Genomic DNA, 21,849 nt, shown 5'->3' on the forward strand with positions numbered 1-21,849 from the left:
TTTTGATTTCAGGATTTTCCCCCTCTTTGGTTTATGCCCTGATTCAAAAAGTAAACTTACTCATATTAAAATTTACATTATTCTACTTGTAATAGTGTCACCATTAGAAGCACCACATCTTTAGGATGAAATTCTGCATACAACTAGAGAAACATGTTTCACATGAACATTTCCGTTATACTTTATTGGTATATTATATAGCTATGTAATGCAAAAGCAAATTCACATTTTGCCTTGGAATGATATCCGTAATATCACTACAAGGAATTTGTAATTTGGATTGGAGTTTTTTTCTTTAAAGCGATGACACTCAAAACTTTGTGGAAGATGCTGTTTGTCTGAGTGCCAGTAGTAATTTAACATCAAAATTGAAGACACATTCAGAGTAGTTATTACTCACATTTTGAGTACAGTAGTTTCTCTCGTTTTGTGTCAGAAACAAGTAAATTCCCTATATGAAGACAGTCTGAATGCCTTTCAGTGGCATCCAAGAGATCAAAACACTTTTCTTTAAAAGTGTTTTCTTCATCGGTTTCCTGCTAACACCTTTTTGAAAAATAAAATTAGTCAACGCCTATTGCCTTTTGTGATTTGTATTATTTTGTACATTCACTCCCTTTTCTTTTCATGGGTTGGCTCCCAACTGGAATATGGAACCTGCGATCCGTTCAAGATTGAGACAATGTAAGAGATAGAGTACTGACTTTTGGGGCAGGCAGGCCTCCAGGAAGTGGGAGTGAACTTTCACTTCAAACTGTGTGAGGGGTGGTGAAAAGGGAGGATGCTGATTAAAATAATAAACAACTGTTGGAAAGAGAAGTCGACTAGCACACTGCTGTCAGATCAGCCAGGGGAGCTGCCGGAACCCACTGAGGCTGCTCTCCCCTGCCACAAAGCCTGCAGAGGGGACTAGGGGATTTGCTGAGGAGTTTTTCTCTGGACAGACAGAACACCTTTTAAAACAACTTTAGTTCTGTTGCACTGACAGCATCCCTTAGGCCAGCCTGACCTAGGGAAATGGACTGAAACTAGCTTGGTGGTTACCATAGCAACCCAGGCTGCTGGTGTCTGGGAGAGTGAGAACCGGTGGCCTCTTGTCCCGTGTTTTGGTGTTTCTTCAGCTAAGAGTACACTCCTCCTTCGAACTCTACATAAGTCATGCTCTTTGAAAACTGGCTCTTTACCCAGGATTTTTTTTTTTTTTTCGTTCTGAAATCAGTCTGAATGGAGGAAGTTGGTAATACTTGGCTTTTTTTTTTTCTTCTCTCATGCAAGTTTCCAGGATATAGCTTCTTTTTTTGCTCTGTGTAATTGAGACCAAACTCTAAGCTTGGGGCCCAGGAGAAAACAGTTGTGGCCTGCAGGTCGTTAGTGAGGTGAGCAGAAGGGAATCCTGGGCTTCTCAGAGAAGGAGGAGACCATGCCAGCCTCGTGGAACGCAGCTACCAGGAAATACAGAAGCAGGTCTATTCCTTGTGAACTCCGAAGTCCATGAAAAAAAGGACCCACCGTGGGGTGGCTAAAATGTCCCAGCGCAAGCTGCCGCTGCTGCTGATGGACCATAGCTCAAGGGCAAGGCTTGTAAAGGATTTTACAAAGGATTTTAAAGTATAGCCAGAAAAGATACGGTGTTTAGAAGTTAAACGCTGTTGTCTGAAGGAAGTTTGCTGGAAAGATGTAGGTTTCAAGGGCTACTGGACAATGATTGGTCTGAACTTCAGCTTACGGGAACTGCTGACAAAATTTGAAAAGGTATGCAGAAAGCAAACTTCATGAATGTGCTTTTTTCCCTTCTTTCTTGTCTTTTCACTATACATTTAGATAGCAGATATTCTATTGAATCTTTGGTTGTTTAATTTATAAAGAACATCCGATTTTGCTTTCCTCTTTAAATATGTTTTTCAAGTGAAGGGCTAATTAGCAATTATTTCCTTTGGTCAGGAGGGCTTCTCATGATGCCTGTCACTTTTAGAATTCTACATCGGAAGAAACTCTTTGTACTCAAGTCAGCTGGTAATTTAACTGAAACTTCTTTGAAGAAAAAACAAAACGAAAATAAAATAAAATAAAAACCCAGCAACAAACACTGGGTATTGGTGCCAAAGTCTGACTTCACAGGCGTGAGTTCTGTTCTCTATACCCCTGAGGTTTATCTGCCCAGCCGCTGCCTGCCGTGCACTGCCCTGTACCCTCCCTGGGGACTCAGCTCTGGGTGGCAGAAGTCGCTTCACAGTGACAGTGGCACATCTGACCTCAGACTTTTTATCTTAGTGTGTCTGTTTTAACATGGAGTGCTTGCATGCACTTTGAAGCTTTAATGCTTGGATTATTAAATGTGTGTGCAGCTCTTTTTTTTCCATAGGAAGGCTCTTGGCACACTCTAGATGGAGTCTAGCCTGCCAAATACTACCTTACATTTATAGTTAAAACAGAAAACCTCCTCAGGCTATGCATGGGCTCCTGCCCTCTTTAGCCTTTGGATACGAAGCACCGACCTTCTTTCAGTTTCCAGTCTTTAAAGAAAAAGAAAGGCAGAAAGGGGCGAAGTCCTCCCTCAGTAGGCATGTAAGTCAATTATTAATATTTAAAAAGATGTGCTCCGTGGCTTTCACCATGAATGCTCCCTGGTTCATGGCAAGTACGAATACTGTAGAAGCAAGATTGGATTGAGTCATTAAAAGAATAATGGGCTTTTTCTTACAAACCACAATTGCCAGAGGGAAAAGATGCAACACCTTGCCATCTGAGAAGTTTGGAAGATTTTCCAAAACAGTTGCAGTCATTGCTTGCCTTTTGGTGATAGGAGCATTGTGGTGGGATGAGGGTGGAGAGAGAATTTAGCTCCTCCTTGGTGGGTGCTCCCTCCTGGCCACAGTTGCTTCCCCCAGTCTCTCCCTGCACCTCTGCTTGTAACGCTTGTAACGCAGTGCAGGCTTCGACCTCTCGTTTTAATATGCCGTTAAGCATCTTAATTCCTGAGAGTAAAAGACGGTTCTCCGTCAGCTCGCTCTCTATTTAGAAGGGGCCGGGAAGGGAAGGAATATCTTCCTTATGGCAGCTGGTAACAGCAGGTGACAAGCTTTATGACCATAAAGAGCTCTGTTAACTTGTTTTGTATAGATTTGTCTGTTTCTTCCTTAAAAGGTACAGAGCATATGTTACATGAATAATTCATTGCTTAGACCCCCTGCGAGGCAGTAATTGTGGGCAATAGCTGGACTTTTGTATTGTAATTGCTGCTATTAGTCTTAAAAGCCTAGGTCAGATACCAGGGGTTAGTAACCTGCCTCCTCCTTCAAGCCATTTTATTGACAGAGTTAGAAGTTTTGGTCACATTAGCATGTTTCCCCTTTTAACTCCCAAACCTTAGTATTTGAATATTTCTTATTTGTATTTTAGCAGTTGAATGGACAGTGAAAGAAGTCTACTGGCTTCTTCCTGTTAAAGGCTTGACTTGGGGATTTCTTTTTTTTTTTTTTTTTTTTTTTTTTTTTTTGATACAAAAGGCAAATTCAAAAAAACAGTCCTGATGCAATTCTCAGTCTGAAGTTCTCCATATACATGTATTTTTGTGTTAGTTTTATAAAAGCCCATGTGAAAATTGATCTCTTTGCTATATTTTACCCATAGGAAGTTGTCATACACGAATGTATTTTTTCCTCACTTAAGTGTAAAAATCCTTTGTGTATTCTTACAAAATCTGTCTCATATATTGAGACTTCACTTCATTGATTTATTGCTGGGAAAAGTGGAATTATGGAAAAGTATCAGTACCTCATACCTCTCAAAACTAATCACCTTCCCCCAGCAAAACAATAATGCTGTTTCTAGGGAAAGACCAAGCCCTGCTGCTATGATGCAAAAGCCACTGGATACCTTCAGAAGCTGAGTAGCAGTCATTCTTCATGCAGAGGTAGAATCCTTTTCCTCTGAATTCTCAGTCCTGTCTCTTTCTCAGTATTAGTAACTTGTTTCTAGAGAGAATACTAGCCTTCATGATTTACCACTTTTCATATCAGCAGTTGTCATTGTTCAGTCTGAAGTTTAGGTGATTTTGCTATATTCCTGAAGCAATTTCAGGCTTTTAGAAAACGAGGTTCTGCTGCTGGACTAGTAGACTCAAATCCCGATACGCTCGGTAGTTGAGGCCAGCAGCTGAGCAGTAGGCCTTCCGATAGTGGCTAATCTGGAAAGTTATAGACTGGTCATATTATTAAAATTCCCAGGTGAAAGCAGACCTTCAGCATAATTTTAGGGCAGCAGTTCTTTTGTGAATGTAAATTGAAAGGGATATGTGAGCTGATATAATTGAATTTTGGTGACATCCAGTGGTTTTGTGATTTTTATTGGACATCTGCTCATATATGAGTTTGGAAAGAGATTGGGCACCTTGTCTCAGAATGTGTGATGTGGGGTTGTAGTTTCCCAGCACAGGCAGGGTGGGTAATTTCTAACCTTGGGTACTCATTTCTAGTCTTCTAGAACCAGAAAGGGCAAGGCTGGGAGTCTCTTGCAGGCAGGAAGTATTCTGTTCCTACAAGATAACAGCTCATTATGGATTAGGAAGGCCCAATTAGAGGGAACCATGCCGACTCCAGAGTGGTACCTAAAGAGGAAGAACTTCTTCTTCTTTTTTTTTTGGTATGATCTCGGCTCAGTGCAACCTCTACCTTCCGGGTTCAAGAGATTCTCCTGCCTCAGTCTCCAGAGTAGCTGGGATTACAGACATGCAACACCACACCCAGCCAACTATGTATTTTTAAGTAGAGACAGGGTTTCTCTATGTCGGTCAGGCTGGTCTTGAACTCCCAATCTTAGGTGATCCACCTGCCTCTGCCTGCCAAAGTGCTGGGATTACAGGCATGAAACACCACGCCTAGCCAAGAGGAAGAACTTCTTGCCAGGGGAGGATGACCCTGTAGCAAGATGTGCCTACCAGCAAGCAGGTCCTAACCATCTAAGGAAGTGATGAGGGATGAGAAGGTGTGACCATGGACTCAAGGGTGACTCTGGGAAGAGTTCACACTCAAAGTTGACGGGTCCACCAACACACCTCTCTGAGATCCAGCCAATAGGTAGTTTTATTGCCACCCTGACCTTAATTAATTATTTTTCTCCCTTAAAGTACTTCCTAAAGGAAGTATCTCATGACTTTAGGGACTATTAACATACTGTCATACTTAAGCCGTTTGCATTGTGTACTGTGTTTCTTTTGTTTAATAGTCACAGAGGATAGTGTAATGGCCAATTTTAGCTCAGTAACATTTTAAGTGACTGTTGCCTTTTATTAATTTATTCAGACTTGTTACTAGATGATTAATGACAATGGTGGTTCTCTAAGGGATTTTTAAATGTGTGTGTCTGTTGTGTGTCTGAGTGCGATTCTCTCAGTACCATCTCTTGGTGAATCCTTGGGCAAAGATGCGCCCCATGGTAACAACACGGAGAGAAACCAATCGATGCTGAATTTCTTTATGGCATTTACCTCCTTTAGCATGACTCTAATTTTTAAAATTACAGTTTGAAGCTCTATTGTATTGCTCAGTTTGAAATATCTAATTTTAAAACAAACATGTCCTCAATAAGACATAGTCAACACATTTCAAATCTACTCATTTATTTCCTACTTAGCAAATATTTATGAAGTATGTACCAGGTGCTGGTCTGAGTGTAGAGATGGAGAAGACATCGAGCTTTTGGCCAAGTGGGAGGATACAGAGCTGAACAAGGACGTTGTCAGTGACAACTGCATAATTAAGCAAAAGTAGATGAAATTATAAGAGTAATAGTAGCCCTAATCTCGGTACTTGTGAAGTCTCTCCTAGAGAAATTACATTGAAACTGAGACTTAACAGATGAGTTTAAGTTGAAGGAAATGAGATTGCGTGCACATGTGTGTGGCCTGTGAGTGGACCTGTGTCAGGGGGAGAGATTGGGAGCTTTCTGGGTAACAGGACTGCTTTGACTTGGGTCAGAAGTTGAGGAGTGGTGTGTCCCAGGCTTGCAGTGTTAAACATTTGAAATGCAATTAATTCTTTTCTGGGTTTTCTAACCTGTTCAGTTTTCATTATATAATCTGATTTTTTTGTTCGGTTTTCATTACACTATCTGAGTTTGCTCCACTTAGTAATTTGACTATTTTCTCTCTCTGTTGTCTTATTTTTTTTTTTTTTTTTTTTTTTTTTTTTTTTTTTTTTTTTTTTTTTTTTTTTTTTTTTAGACATGGACTTGCTGTGTTGTGCAGGTTGGCCTTGAACTCCTGGGTTTGAGCCATCCCCCCACCTCAAGTCTTACCTATATTTATCATCAGAGATAATAGGAAAAGGACGTTATTAACATCGATTTCTTAATTCAGAAATGCTGCCTTAGACCTGATGATACCACCTCTATTGTTGCTCAAAAATGTGATTCAATAGAGTGATTAAAATCTGTGAGATTAGTTGTTGGAAGAAAATTTATAGAATAATAATTAAAATCAGTAAATTAATTGAGTAATTAATGTCAATTACTCACTATCCCAGAAACCTCACAAACTGTTTCAAAACATATTTATATATGACATGATCTTTGAAGATGATGTTATTTGCTTATTCTACTATTATCTAATTGATATATATGTATTTTTAAATCATGAGTCCTCATTTTCAAAACCTAAAGCACTGGCAGTAATCCTGCTGAGCTCCTGCTAATCAATTCTGAAATCCAGTCTGACTTTTGAAAGGAGTGGTGGATTTATTTTCTCCTAATGATTAACTTTGTTTAGTTAGCCTGAGCTTTGGGACATGATAGCAAAGTTGTTCTAACCTCACTTCTTCTTCACCTTCAGGAAAGGGGTCAGAGCTCCTTCAGAAAAAAACATCACTGTTGCCACATAAGGTTACGTAAATATGCCCTGCAAAAATACACCAAAATTATTGTAACAAGAACAGAATGGATGAGTCTAGTCTAGTACCCAATTCGTTGTTGAAGACTTCCTGGAAGTACCATTTTAAGTCTCTGTTTCCTGTCAGAGATTTCAGCCAGTTCTGTTTATTGTAACGTGAAGAAATATTTTTCTTCCTATTTAAGCAAAATATGTTTTATTTACATGATGTTTTATTGATTTGTTTTATAATGTCTAAGACATAACTTGTTTATAATGTTTTATAATCAAGCTTCTACTGATAGCTTTATAATCAAGTAGTATCTTGATTATGAAACATTATAAACAAGTTCTGTGATGTATATAATAAAGTGCTTACAGTTACATCTGTATGGTTTATATCATTAGAGAAATGCCCAGTTAAGGGCAAAACTTATATTAAAATACTAATTATTAAATAAGTAACAAGTAAATAAATATAAATGTTTTCTCATATTTATGAAGTTTATTTTGATCTGAATAGTGGGTGTAGTTTACAGAAAGACGAACCATGTATCACTGAACCTCTGTGGGCTTTTGTAGCCATCTTCTGGAGGGCTGTTCTGAGAGTGCATCTTATGCTTTTGATGGTGTTTTATTTAGAGAAAAGTGTGCCGTCCTATTTTTCTAACTCCTAGCTTTTATTAATCTTCTATGTTATATTGACATTATTTAAAAATACTTTTCAAGTGAATCCTTAAGACATTGCTTCTGCTCTGTTTTCAAATGTTAGTTCAGCTGCTTGAGTATCTTGCTGTGGCCCCTCTGTCCACATGACCGGCTTATGTTAAATGCTTGGAAGAGCATTGCTTTGTGTTTCAAGATGGATTACATTCCCATAACTAATTATCGGTAATTATTTTGTGCAGTTTAAAGTTGAGAAGGGCTTGCAGGTGACAGAGGTAAGCATAAGCTGTGCAGTAAGAGTCAGCCCTCTTTTATGGCATTTGACACTATATCAGAGTTGTGATCTGGCAGCCTCTCATGCTGACATCCTGCATCCTCATTTTTTTTTTTTTTTCTTTTTAGACAGAGTCTCACTCTGTCGCCAGGCTGGAGTGCAGTGGTACAATCTCAGCTCACTGCAACTTCTGCCTCCCGGGTTCAAGCGATTCTCCTGCCTCAGCTTTCCAAATAGCTGGAACTACAGGTGCTCGTCACCACGCCTGGCTAATTTTTGTATTTTTAATAGAGACAGGGTTTCACCATGTTGGCCAGGATGGTCTTGATCTCTTGATCTCATGATCTGCCTGCCTCGGCCTCCCAAAGTGCTGGGATTACAGGCGTGAGCCACCGCGCCCAGCCAGCATCCTGGTTTTCAAAGCAGTGCATCACTGCATTGTGATCTACGAAGTAACTGCATTTATTTCTAAATTTCCAGTGGAAGCTTAGCCAGCACTTTGTAGTCCAGGCTTCTAAATGATTGTAAGTTCCCCTTATTAAACTCTTTAAGTGAAGAAATTGAACAAAATGATTACTACATTTCCTTCCAATTTTTCAGTTGTTTGGTTTTCTCCTAGCACTAAGTGGTCAATTTGCCAGTCAGTCAAGATAAACTGATTAATCCACTCATACATTGATATGCTTATCTGTGTGGCATCTATCAAGTCTGTTTACTTTAAGCTCCTTTTACGTAACAGAGAATGTGAGGATATGGAAGAAATATTAAGATGATTTTCTGTTCTGAGGATCTCCAGGCCTATTTGGCAAATAAATATGCCATCAAATGTCAAATAAAACAAAATAATGTATGTGAATTTCCTTTTCTTTGATCACTTATGGCTGTTGATTTTCTTCTCAACTTTTGATGATAATCATTGTGGAAGGGTTTTCCACGTACTGAAAATTATATTCCAACATGAACATAGGATCACTGGTAGCCCAGGTAAAGGAAGCGTTGTGGAACTGCTTATCATCCTTGGTCAGGGCAGCTGTGCAGTCCTGTTTCATTCCATTCGTCATGGTGGCTGGGTTGGAACACACTTCGCCTGATCAGATGTGAGAAGACAAATTTGCTTTATGTTCTTGGCACCCAAATGTCCTCATGTTGCATATGCTCTTGTGAAACTTAGAAAACTGTGCATCTTAATGCACTTCTCTACACTTCTGTTATTTTACTTCTTTTTTTTTTTTGTGAGAAGAAATCATCCTCTGTTGTCCAGGCTGGGGTGCAGTGGCACGATCTCGGTTCACTGCAGCCTTTGCCTCCAGGGTTCAAGCGATTCTCTTGCTTCAGCCTCCTGAGTAACTAAGATTACAGACATGTACCACCATACCCAGCTAATTTTTCTGTATTTTTAGTAGAGATGGGGTTTTCATCCTGTTGGCCAGGCTGGCCTGAACTCCTAAACTCAGGTGATCCGCCTGCCTCAGCCTCCCAAAGTGCTGGGGTGATCCGCTTACCGTGGCTTCCCAAAGTGCCGGGATTCCAGGCATGAGCCACTGCACCTGGCCTTTTACATTTTGCTTTTCCTCAATATAAAAGGAAGCAAATAGGTCAGACTACATCAGAATGTTGTGGTTTGAAGTTGTCTTGTGATTTTAGGTGTGGTTCATCAATAATGATGTATAGGAACTTAAACAGGAAATTTGAAACCAAGTTCTCCTTGGCAATAGAGAGCAAAGAGGTGCCTTACTCATTGCGTCATTGGGTTTCTTGAGAAAGATGGCTACCATGCAGCTATATAGCATAAGCATAAAGCCATTCAAAACATTATCTGCAGACCTTTAAATATATCTCTTTAGATGTCTTAAAATGTATTTCAGGACACAAAAGTAGAACAGTTGCATCAGGAGATGACATCCAAGAACTTTTCAGCAGAACTTCCCTTTTCCTTTTTTTCACTGAGAATTCCTTTATCTCAACTATTATTATAATAAGACTGCAATTTTCTATACATAATGTGGCACAGCCGGAGAACCTTGAGTCATCATCTGGCTCTGTTTCCCGGCTGCCCTATTCACTTCTGTTCTGTACTGCTCTGGGATAGAACTGCCAGTGAAATGCAAAAGATTCAACAATCTCAGAGATTTGTTCAGTGGTTAGGCCTCATTCTGCAAACCACAGTTTGCATTGGACCTGATTTGGTTTTGTCATTTGGGTCAGATAACCTCAGAGATCAATAGGTTTGCAAATTTGGACCATAAATCTTGCAGGAACTGTCTATTAAACATTGTGTTATCTCACCCAGTCTCCAAATCTGACCTTATTAGTGTCATGTTAGACATCACAAATCCCTTCAGAAATACTACTAGGTCAGTGCTGCCCATTTACCTCATGTAAGTGACATCTTCTTTACATGCTGATCAGAGTAGTAAGGTGCAAAAGGCTCCACCCATGACCTTATCACCTTCCAAAGGCCCCACTCCTAATACCATCATTGTCAGGGTTAGGGGTTCAGAAAAGAATTTTGGGAGGACACAAATATTCAGACTGTAGCAGAGTCTGATAAAGAAAAGCTTGGGGGTAGAAGGGCAGTAGAACTATGGTGTTTAGGAGTTTGCACTGCTTTACTAATTCAGATTCATTGCCTGAAATGGAAGTTTTTTTATTTCTGCAGTGAGTTGCTTTACTGTTCATTACCAATGAAAGCCACGGAGTCTCACACCACACCTTCATAGCCAAGTCTGGTGCCTGTTTTTCTGTTTGTAAATTCACACTTGTGGGACATTAGTAGCTGTCGCATCAGAGTTAGCTACAACCAGGTCACTTCCATTAAATTCAGGAGGAAAAGATAATTGCCTAACTAATATAGATAGTTATGTTGACAATTTTATAAGGGAAGAATATTAAAAAAAATTGGTTAGACACTCTGTATTTTAAGTTTTAAATGTGTTAGATTTATCTGATTATAAAAAGAAACTGTGTGTAGAAACTTTTGAAAACTCAGAGAAGTATAGAGAACTAAAATTATCTGTAATCCTCTTCTATAGAGATTATACTATTTTTGTTTATTTTTATAGTCCTAATGTGTATGTGTGCAATTATACACAAATGCAAATAGCAATTTAAGTACTTACTTTTAAAAATTAAATTATCATAATATGTACTTTTATATCCTCTGTTTTTAAAAATATTGTATTATCACTGATATAGTATGATCGTTTCTACTCTTTTACTCTAAAAACAATCAGGCCAGGCGCGGTGGCTCACACCTGTAGCCCTAGCACTTTGGGAGGCCAAGGTGGGTGGATTGCCTGAGCTTAGGAGTTCAAAACTAGCCTGGGCAACATGATTAAAACCCAGCTCTACTAAAATACAAAAAATTAGCCACGCGTGGTGGCGTGTGCCTGTAGTCCCAGCTACTAGGGAGGCTGAGGCAGGAGAATACTTGAGCCCATGAAGCAGAGGTTGTATGAGCTGAATTTGCACCACTGCACTCCAGCCTGGGACAGAGCAAGACTCCGTCTCTAAAACAACAGCAACAAAGCGCACATACGTGCACACACACACACACACACACCAAACAAAAATCGATTAGTTTGTTAAAACATGTTTATATATAAATCTAAAGTTACATAATTTCAACATTTTTATGGCTTTTTAAAATTGCAGTAGTTTGGGGGGAAGAGGTAATGTTTGGTTATATGGATAAGTTCTTCAGTGTGATTTCTGAGATTTTGGTGCACCTATCACCCAAGCAGTGTACACTGAACCTGATGTTTAGTCTTTTATACCTCACTTCACCTCCCACGTGATGCTTGCTTTTGTGAATTCATCATAGATGGCTTTTATTACCTTGAGGAATGTCCCATCTATGCCAATTTTGCTGAGAGTTTTAGTCATAAAAGGATGCTGGATTTTGTCAAATGCTTTTTTTGTGGTTATTGAGATAATCATGTGGGTTTTGTTTTTAATTCTATTATGTGGTGTATCACGTTTATTGACTTGCCTATGTTAAACCATTCCTGCATCCCTGGCATGAAACCCATCTGATCATGGTGGATTATCTTTTTGATGGATGCTGTTGGATTCAGTTAGCTAGTATTTTGTTGACGATTTTTGCATCTATGTTCATCAGTGATACTGGTTTGTAGTTTTATTTTTGTTATGTCCCTTTCTGGTTTTGGTATTAGGGTGATACTGGCTTCATGGAATGATTTAGGGAGGATGCCCTCTTTCTCTGTCTTGTGGAATAGTGTCAATAGAATCAGTACTAGTTCTTCTTTGAATTTCTGACAGAATTGGGCTGTGAATCTGTCTGGTCCTGGACTTTTTTTTTTTTGGTACTTTTAAAATTGCCATTTCAGTCTTGCTGCTTCTTACTAGGTTGTATATTTCCAGGAATTTATTCATCTCTTCTATGTTTTTTAGTTTATGTGTGTTGAGGTATTTATATTGTTCATAGTAGCCTTGAATGATCTTTTGTGTTTCTGTAGTATTGGTTGTAATATCACCCATTTCATTTCCAATTGAGCTTATTTGGATCCTCTCTTTTCTTGGTTAATCATGTTAATGATCTATCAATTTTATTTATCTTTTCAAAGAACTGGCTCTTTGTTTCACTTTCATTTAGTTCTGCTCTGATCTTTGTTATTTCTTTTCTTCTGCTTGGTTTGGGTTTGGTTTGTTCTTTTCTCTCTAGCTCCTTGCGGTGTGACATTGGGTTGTCTATTTTTGCTCTTTCAGATGTTTTGATGTAGACATTTAATGCTATGTGCTTTCCTCTTAGCACTGCCTTTGCCGTATCCTAGAGGTTTTGATAGGTGTGTCACTATTATTGTTCAGTTCAAAGAACTTTTAATTTCTATCTTGATTTCTTTATTAACTGAAAGATTATTCAGGAGTAGGTTACTTAATTTCCATGTATTTGTATGCTTTTGAAGGTTCCTTTTGGAATTAATTTGTAATTTTATTCCACTGTGGTCTGAGAGAGTACTTGATATAATTTTGATTTCCTTAAATTTATTGAAAATTGTTTTATGGCCTGTCATATGGTCTGTCTTGGAGAATGTTCCATATGCTAATGAAAAGAATGTATATTTTGTAGTTGTTGGGTAGAATGTTCTGTAAATATCTTCTAAGTCCATTTGTTCTAGGGTATAGTTTAAATTCATTGTTTCTTTGTTGACTTTCTGTCTTGATGACCCCTCTAGTGTGGTTAGTAGAGTATTGAAGTCCCCTACAATTATTGTGTTACCATCTATCTCAAATTTTAGGTCTAGTTGTAGTTGTTTTATAAATTTGGTAGCTCCCGTGTTAGGTGCATGGACTAATCCTTTTAAAATTATACATTACCCTTTCTTCTCTTTTTAACGGTTTTTGCTTTAAAGTCTGTTTTGTCTGATATACGAGTAGCTACTCCTGCTTGCTTTTGGTTTCCATTTGCATGGATTATCTTTTTCTATTCCTTTATTTTGAGTTTATGTGAGTAAATGTGAGTCTTAGGTAAGTCTCTTGAAGACAGCAGATACTTGGCTGCTGGATTTTTATTCATTCTGCTATTCTGTGTCTTTTAAGTGGAGCATTTAGGCTACTTACATTCAATGTTAGTATTGAAATGTGAGGCACTGCTCTATTCATTATGCTGGTTGTTGCCTGAATACCTTTGTTTTTCCTTAAATTGTGTTGTTGTTTTATAGGTCCCATGATATTTATGATTTAAGGAGATTCTGTTTTGGTGTATTTCAAGGCTTTATTTCAAGATTCAGAACTCCTTTTATGATTTCTTGTAGTGCTGGCTTGGCAGCAGCCAACTCTCTCCACATTTAGTCTTCTGAAAAACACTTTATCTCTCCTTAATTTATGAAGCTTAGTTTCACTGGATGCAAAATTCTTGGGTGATAGTTATTTTCTTTAGGGAGGCTAAAAATAGGACCCCTTCTGGCTTGCAGGCTTTCTGCTGATAAATCTGCTGTAGATTTTCCCTTATAGGTTGCCTACTGCTTTTGCCTCACAACTTTAAAGATTGTTTTCTTCATTTTGATTTTAGATAACTTGATGAGTGACTGCATGCCTACCTGTTGATCTTTTTGGGATGAATTTCCCAGATGTTCTTTGAGCTTCTTGTATTTGGATGTCTAGATTTTCAGTGAAACCATGGAAGTTTTCCTCAATATTTTTTCAAATAAATTTTCCAAACTTTTGGATTTCTGTTCTTCCTCAGAAACATGAATTATTCTTAGATTTGATTGTTTAACATAATCCCAAATTTCTTGGAGGGTGTTTTTTTTAATTATTCTTTTTTCTTTGTCTTTGTCAGATTGGGTTAGTTAGAAAGCCTTGTCTTCAACCTCTGAAGTTTTTTTTCTATTTTCTTGATTCTCTTGAAACTTTCCAGTGTATTTTGCATTTCTCTAAGTGTGTCTTTCATTTCCAGAAGTTGCAATTGTCTTTTCTTTATGATATCTATTTCTCTGAATACTTTTTCATTTATATCCTATATATTTTTTTAATTTTTTTTTTTTTTTTTTTTTGAGATGAGCCCTACCTCTGTCACCCAGGCTGGTGTGTAGTGGTGTGACCTTAGGTCACTGCAACCTCTGCCTCCCAGGCTCTAGCAGTATTCCCGTCTCAGTCTCCCAAGTATCTGGGGCCACAGGTGCATTCTACCATTTCCAGCTAATATTTTGAATTTTAAGTAGAGATGGGGTTTTGCCATGTTGCCCAGGCAGGTTTCAAATTCCTGAGTTCAAATTATCCTTCTTCCTAGGCCTCCCAAAGTGCTGGGATTACAGGCATGAGCCACCCCATGCTTGGCCATTATTTAAATTTTTTAAAGTAGGTTTTTATCTTTCTCTGGTGCCTCCTTGAGTACCTTATTAATCAACCTTCTGAATTATTTATCTGGCAATTCAGATATTTCTTGTTGATTTGGATTGGATCCATTTCTGGAGAGGTAATGTGATATTTTGGGGATGTTATGGAACATTATTTTGTCATGTTACTAGAACTGCTTTCCTAGTTCCTTCTCATTTGAGTAGACTGTCCCTATGTTCTCATTGTTCAGCTCCCACTTATGAGTGAGAACGTGCGGTGTTTGTTTTTCTGTTCCTATGTTAGTTTGCTGAGGATGACGCTTTCCAGCTTCATCCATGTCCCTGCAAAGGACATTAACTCATTTTTTATGGCTGCATAGTATTCCATGGTGTATATTGCCACATTTTCTGTATCCAGTCTGTCATTGATGGGCATTTGGGTTGGTTTCAAGTCTTTGCTATTGTAAATAGTATTGCAGTAAACACATGTGTGCATGTATCTTTAAAGTAGAATGATTTACAGTCCTTTGGGTATATACCCAGTAACGGGATTTCTGGGTCAAATGGTATTTTTGGTTCTATATCCTTGAGGAATTGCCATACTGTCTTCCACAATGGTTAGACTAATTGACACTCCCACCAACAGTGTAAAAGTGTTCCAATTTCTCCACATCCTTGCCAGCATCTGCTGTTTCCAGACTTTTTAATGATTGCCATTCTAACTGGTGTGAGATGGTATCTCATTGTGGTTTTGATTTGCATTTCTCTAATGACCAGTGATGATGAGCTTTTTTCCATATGTTTGTTGGCCACATAAATGTCTTCTTTTGAGAAGTGTCTGTTTGTATGCTTTGCCCACTTTTTTATGTGGTTGTTTGATTTTTTTCTTGTAAATTTGTTTAAGTTTCTTGTAAATTCTGCGTGTTAGCCCTTTGTCAGATGGATAGATTGAAAAAATTTTCTCCCATTCTTTAGATTGCCCGTTCACTCTGATGATAGTTTCTTTTGCTGCCCAAAGTAAATGATAGATTCAATGCTATTCCTATCAAGCTACCGTTGACTTTCTTCATAGAACTAGAAAAAACTACTTTAAATTTCATAGGAACCAAAAAAGAGTCCATATAGCCAAGACAATCCTAAGCAAAAAGAACAAAGCTAGAGGTATTAAAGATTTAAAGACTATTATTTTCAGAATAATAAGAATTTTAGAAGCACTTGAATTTTTATCATTTAAGGTGAAATGAACTATTTTGCTTAAGAGCAACTCATCTGTGAATATAAAGATATAAAACTCTATGCAGAAATTTCAATATCTATTACTAATTCCTAACACTTGCGTTATCTGTTGCTTTTTTCTCTTTAGGACATCCAGGCAGAAATCGACGCCCACAATGACATATTTAAAAGCATTGATGGAAACAGGCAGAAGATGGTAAAAGCTTTGGGAAATTCTGAAGAGGCTACTATGCTTCAACATCGACTGGATGATATGAACCAAAGATGGAATGACTTAAAAGCAAAATCTGCCAGCATCAGGTCAGAATAGTCAATGTCAAAATAAAAATAATGGAGTGGAGGGGATAGATACTTGTGATTTTTTTATATCAGAAAGAGAAAGTTTATCATAAATAGTTTAAGATTTAAATGCCAACCCTGCTTCCTTGAGTTATACATATCAAGCTCTGTTTATGTCCAATACTCTCTACCAACTGTGCTAGACTATTCAGAAATGTTCATTTATTTTAAACCTAACAATACTAGTAATAATACTGTTAGCAACATCTGCTAATTACTGAGTGTTTACCTTGACTAAGTATTTGTTAGAATCTTTACAAATGTTACTTTTTAAATAATCAATAAATCCTAGTAAGGTGGGCAGCAAAGTTATTTCTTCTATGAAGAAACAGAGGTTTAGTGAATATAAGGAACTTGCCAAGTTTTGGGGTTAAGAAGTGCCAAGCCAGAATTTGAATCTAGATCTTTTTGACTCTTGGCAGTGAACATGTTTTGCTTAATCATGCTGTTTGTATGCTTCATTTGAAGATGTATTTATAGATATTAAATATCTCTTATGGACACTACAATGGAAAATTGATGATTCATGTCTGCATTTGGAGAGAGTAAAATTAAATAAGGATGAACCTTAGGACCAGAATTCTGACTAGGAAATGACCTTGAAAATTACCCAGAGTGACAGAATGATTAGTGTTATTGGGGTCAAGATACTTTAAGATCATATTTAATAGATAGTGGACAGGTCCTAATTATATACAATTTTAGTGAATACTGACTGAAAAATATGTTATTGGGCAAAAATCTAAAAGCGGAACATTGGTAGGAAGTTCTAGATCAGATTTTGTTTGGTTTTGTTTTGTTTTTACTGTGTATTATGTGGACAACCTTTAATCCAAATGGTCTTAAATTTGACTCTGACTTTACTATTTACTCTCTGATCTTGAACAAATTACTCAGCCTCTTTGAGCCTTAGATTTTTTATTTACAAAATCAGAATAGAAATATTTAACACTCATGATTGCTATGAAGATTGAACGGAATGATTTGATAGTTCCATAATCTATGTAAATCCTGCATCTAGTTAAATATTTTTATACATAAAGAAATTCAGTGGATCTGCCTCAACTGGTTTCCAGATTTAATGGAGAACAGAATCTTCAGTGATTACTTATCATGAATGAATTAAAAAACTTTTTTTCCTAAGATGTCCTGAAATGTTTTTATTCTTCAGGAGCTTAGAGAATGTAATTTGCAGTTCCTCTTACATGTGAGGAAGGGAGCAATCTAGCATGGAGATGGATGTCCTGTGTAAAGTTCCCATTGGAATATATAATAGGTCAGCATTGGCCAACTACTCTTAATAAGAGAAGAAAACTAGGGAGAACTATGTAGTGAGGGATTATACTTGCTTAAGACTTGAATTTTCAACTGCCTAGATCCCATCAGCTCGCAGCTGTCTATTCCTCATAAATATGAACAAAAATATTTAAAATGTTAATAGTGAAAAGCATTCACTGAACATCCAGCAAAGTCAACATCTATGCCAGCAATCTAAGAGTTCCAGAGCTGGTCCTAGTGAAGATGGTATGCATGGTGCAGGGATTTCCAGAGTTTAGAGAGTGACTTCTTTAGGAAGAAACATTTAATGAAGACCTATAAACAGATCATTCTAAGTAAAAAGTTACAGACAAAAAATTTTTGCTTTTTCTTGGGAGAGTTACTGCCTAAGTCTATCATGACACATTTTATTTAACCTGGAAAGAAAGAACTTATAAACTGTAGTTGGAATATTATGTAATAAGTAAGTAAATGTTATTTTTAGAAGAAGGGAGAATATGCTTGTGCCTGTGGACTTTTGCATTAAGGTCGATCAGACATTCCAGTAAAACGTGATAATAAATTAATGTGATAATGAATTAAAATAACTTTTAGTTTGATAATTCACCTCAAGAGATTCAAGCACTTATTCAATCATGTAATAAAAACTTATTTCTATACTCAAGGCATTGCTATTAATAAGGTATAGTCCTTAACCATAGAGGTTCACAAATCTGTTCAGGTTAAGGTAAAGCCCAAAGCAGAGAGTGGTTACCCTTACTTCAGATCATCAAAAAAAGCTTCATAAAAGAGGTTATTCCCTTGCTGAGCCTCGAAACATATGTATTCTCCAGATGGACTAGGTGATGACTGAGGAAGGGTAACTAAGCTGGGGGCTTGAAATAACACGAGGTTTATATGAAAATCAATACATTAAGTCCAGTTGAGAATACAATTTGCTGCTGGTATCGTGGAGAAAAGAAGATGGCTAACGAAAAAGGTAGAGAGAGAGGTAAGAGATAAATCATGCATACCTATGTGTAACCAAGCTCCATTCCACTGTGGATGGAATTTTGAGGCTTTTGAGTAACATGATTAGGTTTGCACTTTGGAAGAATCCTCACACAATGATGGAGGATGCCTTGAATGAGCTTGTTCTGAAGAGGGGAGACCTGGTAACAGACAGTTTCAGCATCTAGGAAAGGGAAGCGAGATTGAGTAGACAATTAGTTCACATTGATAAGGCACTGGTGAAACATCCAGGAAAAGATAACCGAAGTCATTAGAGGGACATTTGCTCTTCAAAAGAGAGCAGTAGATGAAATAGAAAGATGGGATGGGGGTGTCCAGGTACAGGTGGCAGGTAACCATTGTGAGTTAGTTTTTAGAGGGTGAGAACATTAGACTAGGGCAAAGCAAAGAATCCCAGGAAACTCTAATATATAATAAATGGGTGAAGGAGAGGGAAGCAGCAAGGAAACTGAGAAGTCTCTATCCTGAAGAGGGATGAGATCCAGGAGAGAATGTTGTCAGGAGCCAAGGAAAGAGGGATTTCTAAAAGAAGGGCCTAAGTTATGGTGTCAGCTGCTTGAGGAAGTGGAGTAAGATGAGGCCTGCAAAGTCTGGGAGCAATTAGAAGGGCTTTAGTGGCCTTTTGCCAGGGGATTTTATTTTTCTGTTGCAGGAGAAATCTAATTGTAGAGGACTAAAGAGACAGCTGGGGAGGTGAGGACGTGGAAATAGAACCGAGTCTACTCAGTCTAGTTATCTCAAGGAACTCATCTGTGAAGGGAAGAGGAGGGGAGAATGCATTTTCTGTGTTATTATGGTTGACAGTATTGCAGGTTTATAACAGCTGGCAGTTGTATCAGTATCTATATTGACCTGTCTGTGCTTTTACATAGATTAAGTATGGTTTAACATTTTTTTTAATTTTATTTTTAATTTTTGTGGGCATATAGTATATGTATATGTTCATGGAGTACATGGGCTATTTTGGTATAAGCATGCAATGCATAATAATCACATCATGGAAAATGTGCTGTCCATCCCCTCAAGCATTTATCCTTTGTGTTACAAACAATTCACCTATACTTTTTTAGTTATTTTAAAATGTACTGTTAAGTTATTATTGACTATAATCACCTTGTTTTGCTATCAAATACTGGATCTTATTCATTCTTTCTATTTTTTTTTGTACTTATTATCCATCTCCATTTTCTCCCCATCACCCCTCTGCCCCACCAACTACCCTTCCCAGCCTCTGGTAACCATCCTCCTACTCTCTATCTCCATGAGTTCAATTGTTTTGATGTTCCCAAAATAACTGAGAACATTCAATGTTTGTCTTTCTGTGTCTGGCTTATTTCACTTAACATAATGATCCTCACTTCCATCCACATTGTTGCAAATGACAGAACGGTGAAATAGTACTCCATTGTGTATACATTTTCTTTATCCATTTATCTGTGGATGGACAGTTAGGTTGCTTCTAAATCTTGGCTATTATGAACAGTGCTGCCACAAACATGGGAATGCAGATATCTCTGTGATATGCTGATTTCTTTTCTTTTGGGTATAAACCCAGCAGTGGGATTGCTGGATCATATGGTAGCCCTATTTTTGGTTTTTTGAGGAACCTCCCAACTGTTCCCCATAGTGTTTGCATTAGCTTACATTCCCACCAACAATTCACAGGGGTTCCTTTTTCTCCGCATGCTAGACAGCATTTGTTATTGCCTGACTTTTGGATAAAAGCCATTTTTACTAGATTAGATAAGTTTGACTAAAGACATAAATGAACTTTTTCATTTTTATATTTCAAAAATGAGTGAAATGTAAAATTAAAATAGCATATTTGTTATTTCTTGGATATTTATAAAAAATAAAATGGTTTGTTATTTAATTTAGCCTCTACATTTGCCTAAAATAGTGGCACATGGTATGTGCTCAATAATTGTTAGCTATTATTATTCTCATTGATTACCTCTTAGGCACTCATTTAAAAGACATTGGAATTCTCTCTACCCTATGTTTTTCTCTCACTAATCACTATTGTTGGGGATTTCTGAGAACATCTTCCAAGCAGCTTTCCCCTTTGCTGGCTGGATTCTGAACAAGGATGCAACAAAGTGTGCTCAAGGGGCATTCATCATGTGGCCGATAGAGAACTCAAATGCTATGTAAATCACTGATAGTGTCCAGGTTAAAGGTGGTAACTTAGAGTGAAGTTGAGTGGGGCTGTCAACCGAACCCCAGAGTGAGGCAGACTCACCAGCAGTCACTGGTCAAGGTTCTCAAGTGAGAAACCGTACATGGAAGAGTAGAAAAGAACTCAATATCTACATGGCCTGTTGTCAAGAGAACCAAATAGGCTGAGCTAAGCATGCCCAATTATTCTCCCTGAATTTACAGATCAGATTCGTCACTTCACCTCTGCAGAGACTTGGTGAGTTTCAAGAGTGGAGAAGAGACCAGTGTGTGCTTAGTGAGAAAATCCCTCCTCAAGGAGTAGGAGGAGTGTTTTCATAACAAATCCATAGAGGCCGTCCAGCTCTTAGGCTCCTGGCTCCTTCATTCCCTGTTGAAATTGATCATTGTGGAGACACTGTTCAGTGCTGCTTCTCTGTTCTTTCTTCTCATTTCTTTTATTTTCATTCATTAATTCATTCATTCATTCTTTTTTTGAGACAGAGTCTCACTCTGTCATCAGGATGGAGTACAGTGGCACGACCTCAGCTCACTGCAGACTTTGCTTCCTGGGTTTAAACAATTCTCCTGCCCCAGCCACCTGAGCAGCTGGGACAACAGGCACGCGCCGCTATGCGCAGCTGATTTTTTTTTGTATTTTTAGTGGAGACAGGGTTTCACCATGTTGGCCAAGATGGTCTAGATCTCTTGACCTCGTGATCCACCTGCCTTGGCTTCCCAAAGTGCTGGGATTACAGGCGTGAGCCACCGTGCCTGGCCACTCTCATTTCTTTAATGCAGAATCTGCCCCTTACACTGCCTTCTATTGTGAGCAAATTTTCCTATGTCTTAAATATTTCTCTAACCTCTTCCATCACTTTTCTCTCTAAATGAATGTTCAGTTTCCCCTTAATTGCCTACTTTACTTGCAACTCTTTGTAATAGAGGTTAATTTCCTCATTTTCCTCACCTAGCAGCCAGTGTGAATATTTTGAATCTTTATCAACTGCCATGGACACCAAATGGTCCAAATGCCAGCCATAAACATCTAATGTGGTGCCAGAAAACACTGGCTGAAAAGGGAGCCTTGTCACACGTGGATAATAGGGAAAATTGTCATCCTCATTGTGACGTCTTCAGCATTGCTTCCCTGTCTCTGAACAGTATCTTCTTAGAAGTGAATGCATCCATTATTCTACCCTTTCATAATCTTATTCCTGCTTCTTCCT

The 21,849-nt window shown here is 38.0% G+C and overlaps 1 protein-coding gene across 3 annotated transcripts in view; it reads left to right on the forward strand.

Annotated features, from left to right (window-relative positions):
- The first annotated feature begins 824 nt into the window (after positions 1-824).
- The window catches only part of LOC108285795 (utrophin-like), a 199,427-nt gene continuing 178,402 nt past the window's right edge, over positions 825-21,849 (forward strand). For 2 of the 3 annotated variants that reach the window (XM_017503235.2, XM_017503236.2), the window contains exons 1-2: positions 826-1,752; positions 15,963-16,135. In XM_017503235.2, coding sequence (XP_017358724.1) covers positions 1,702-1,752; positions 15,963-16,135 — 224 coding nt within the window. In that variant the 5' untranslated portion in view covers positions 826-1,701. Of the gene's footprint in view, positions 1,753-15,962; positions 16,136-21,849 lie in introns of all 3 variants that reach the window. The other variant, XM_017503237.2, reaches the window with a different exon arrangement.

The sequence above is a fragment of the Cebus imitator genome, unplaced genomic scaffold (genome assembly GCF_001604975.1).
Source record: "Cebus imitator isolate Cc_AM_T3 unplaced genomic scaffold, Cebus_imitator-1.0 Scaffold307, whole genome shotgun sequence".
Classification (NCBI taxonomy): domain Eukaryota; kingdom Metazoa; phylum Chordata; class Mammalia; order Primates; family Cebidae; genus Cebus; species Cebus imitator.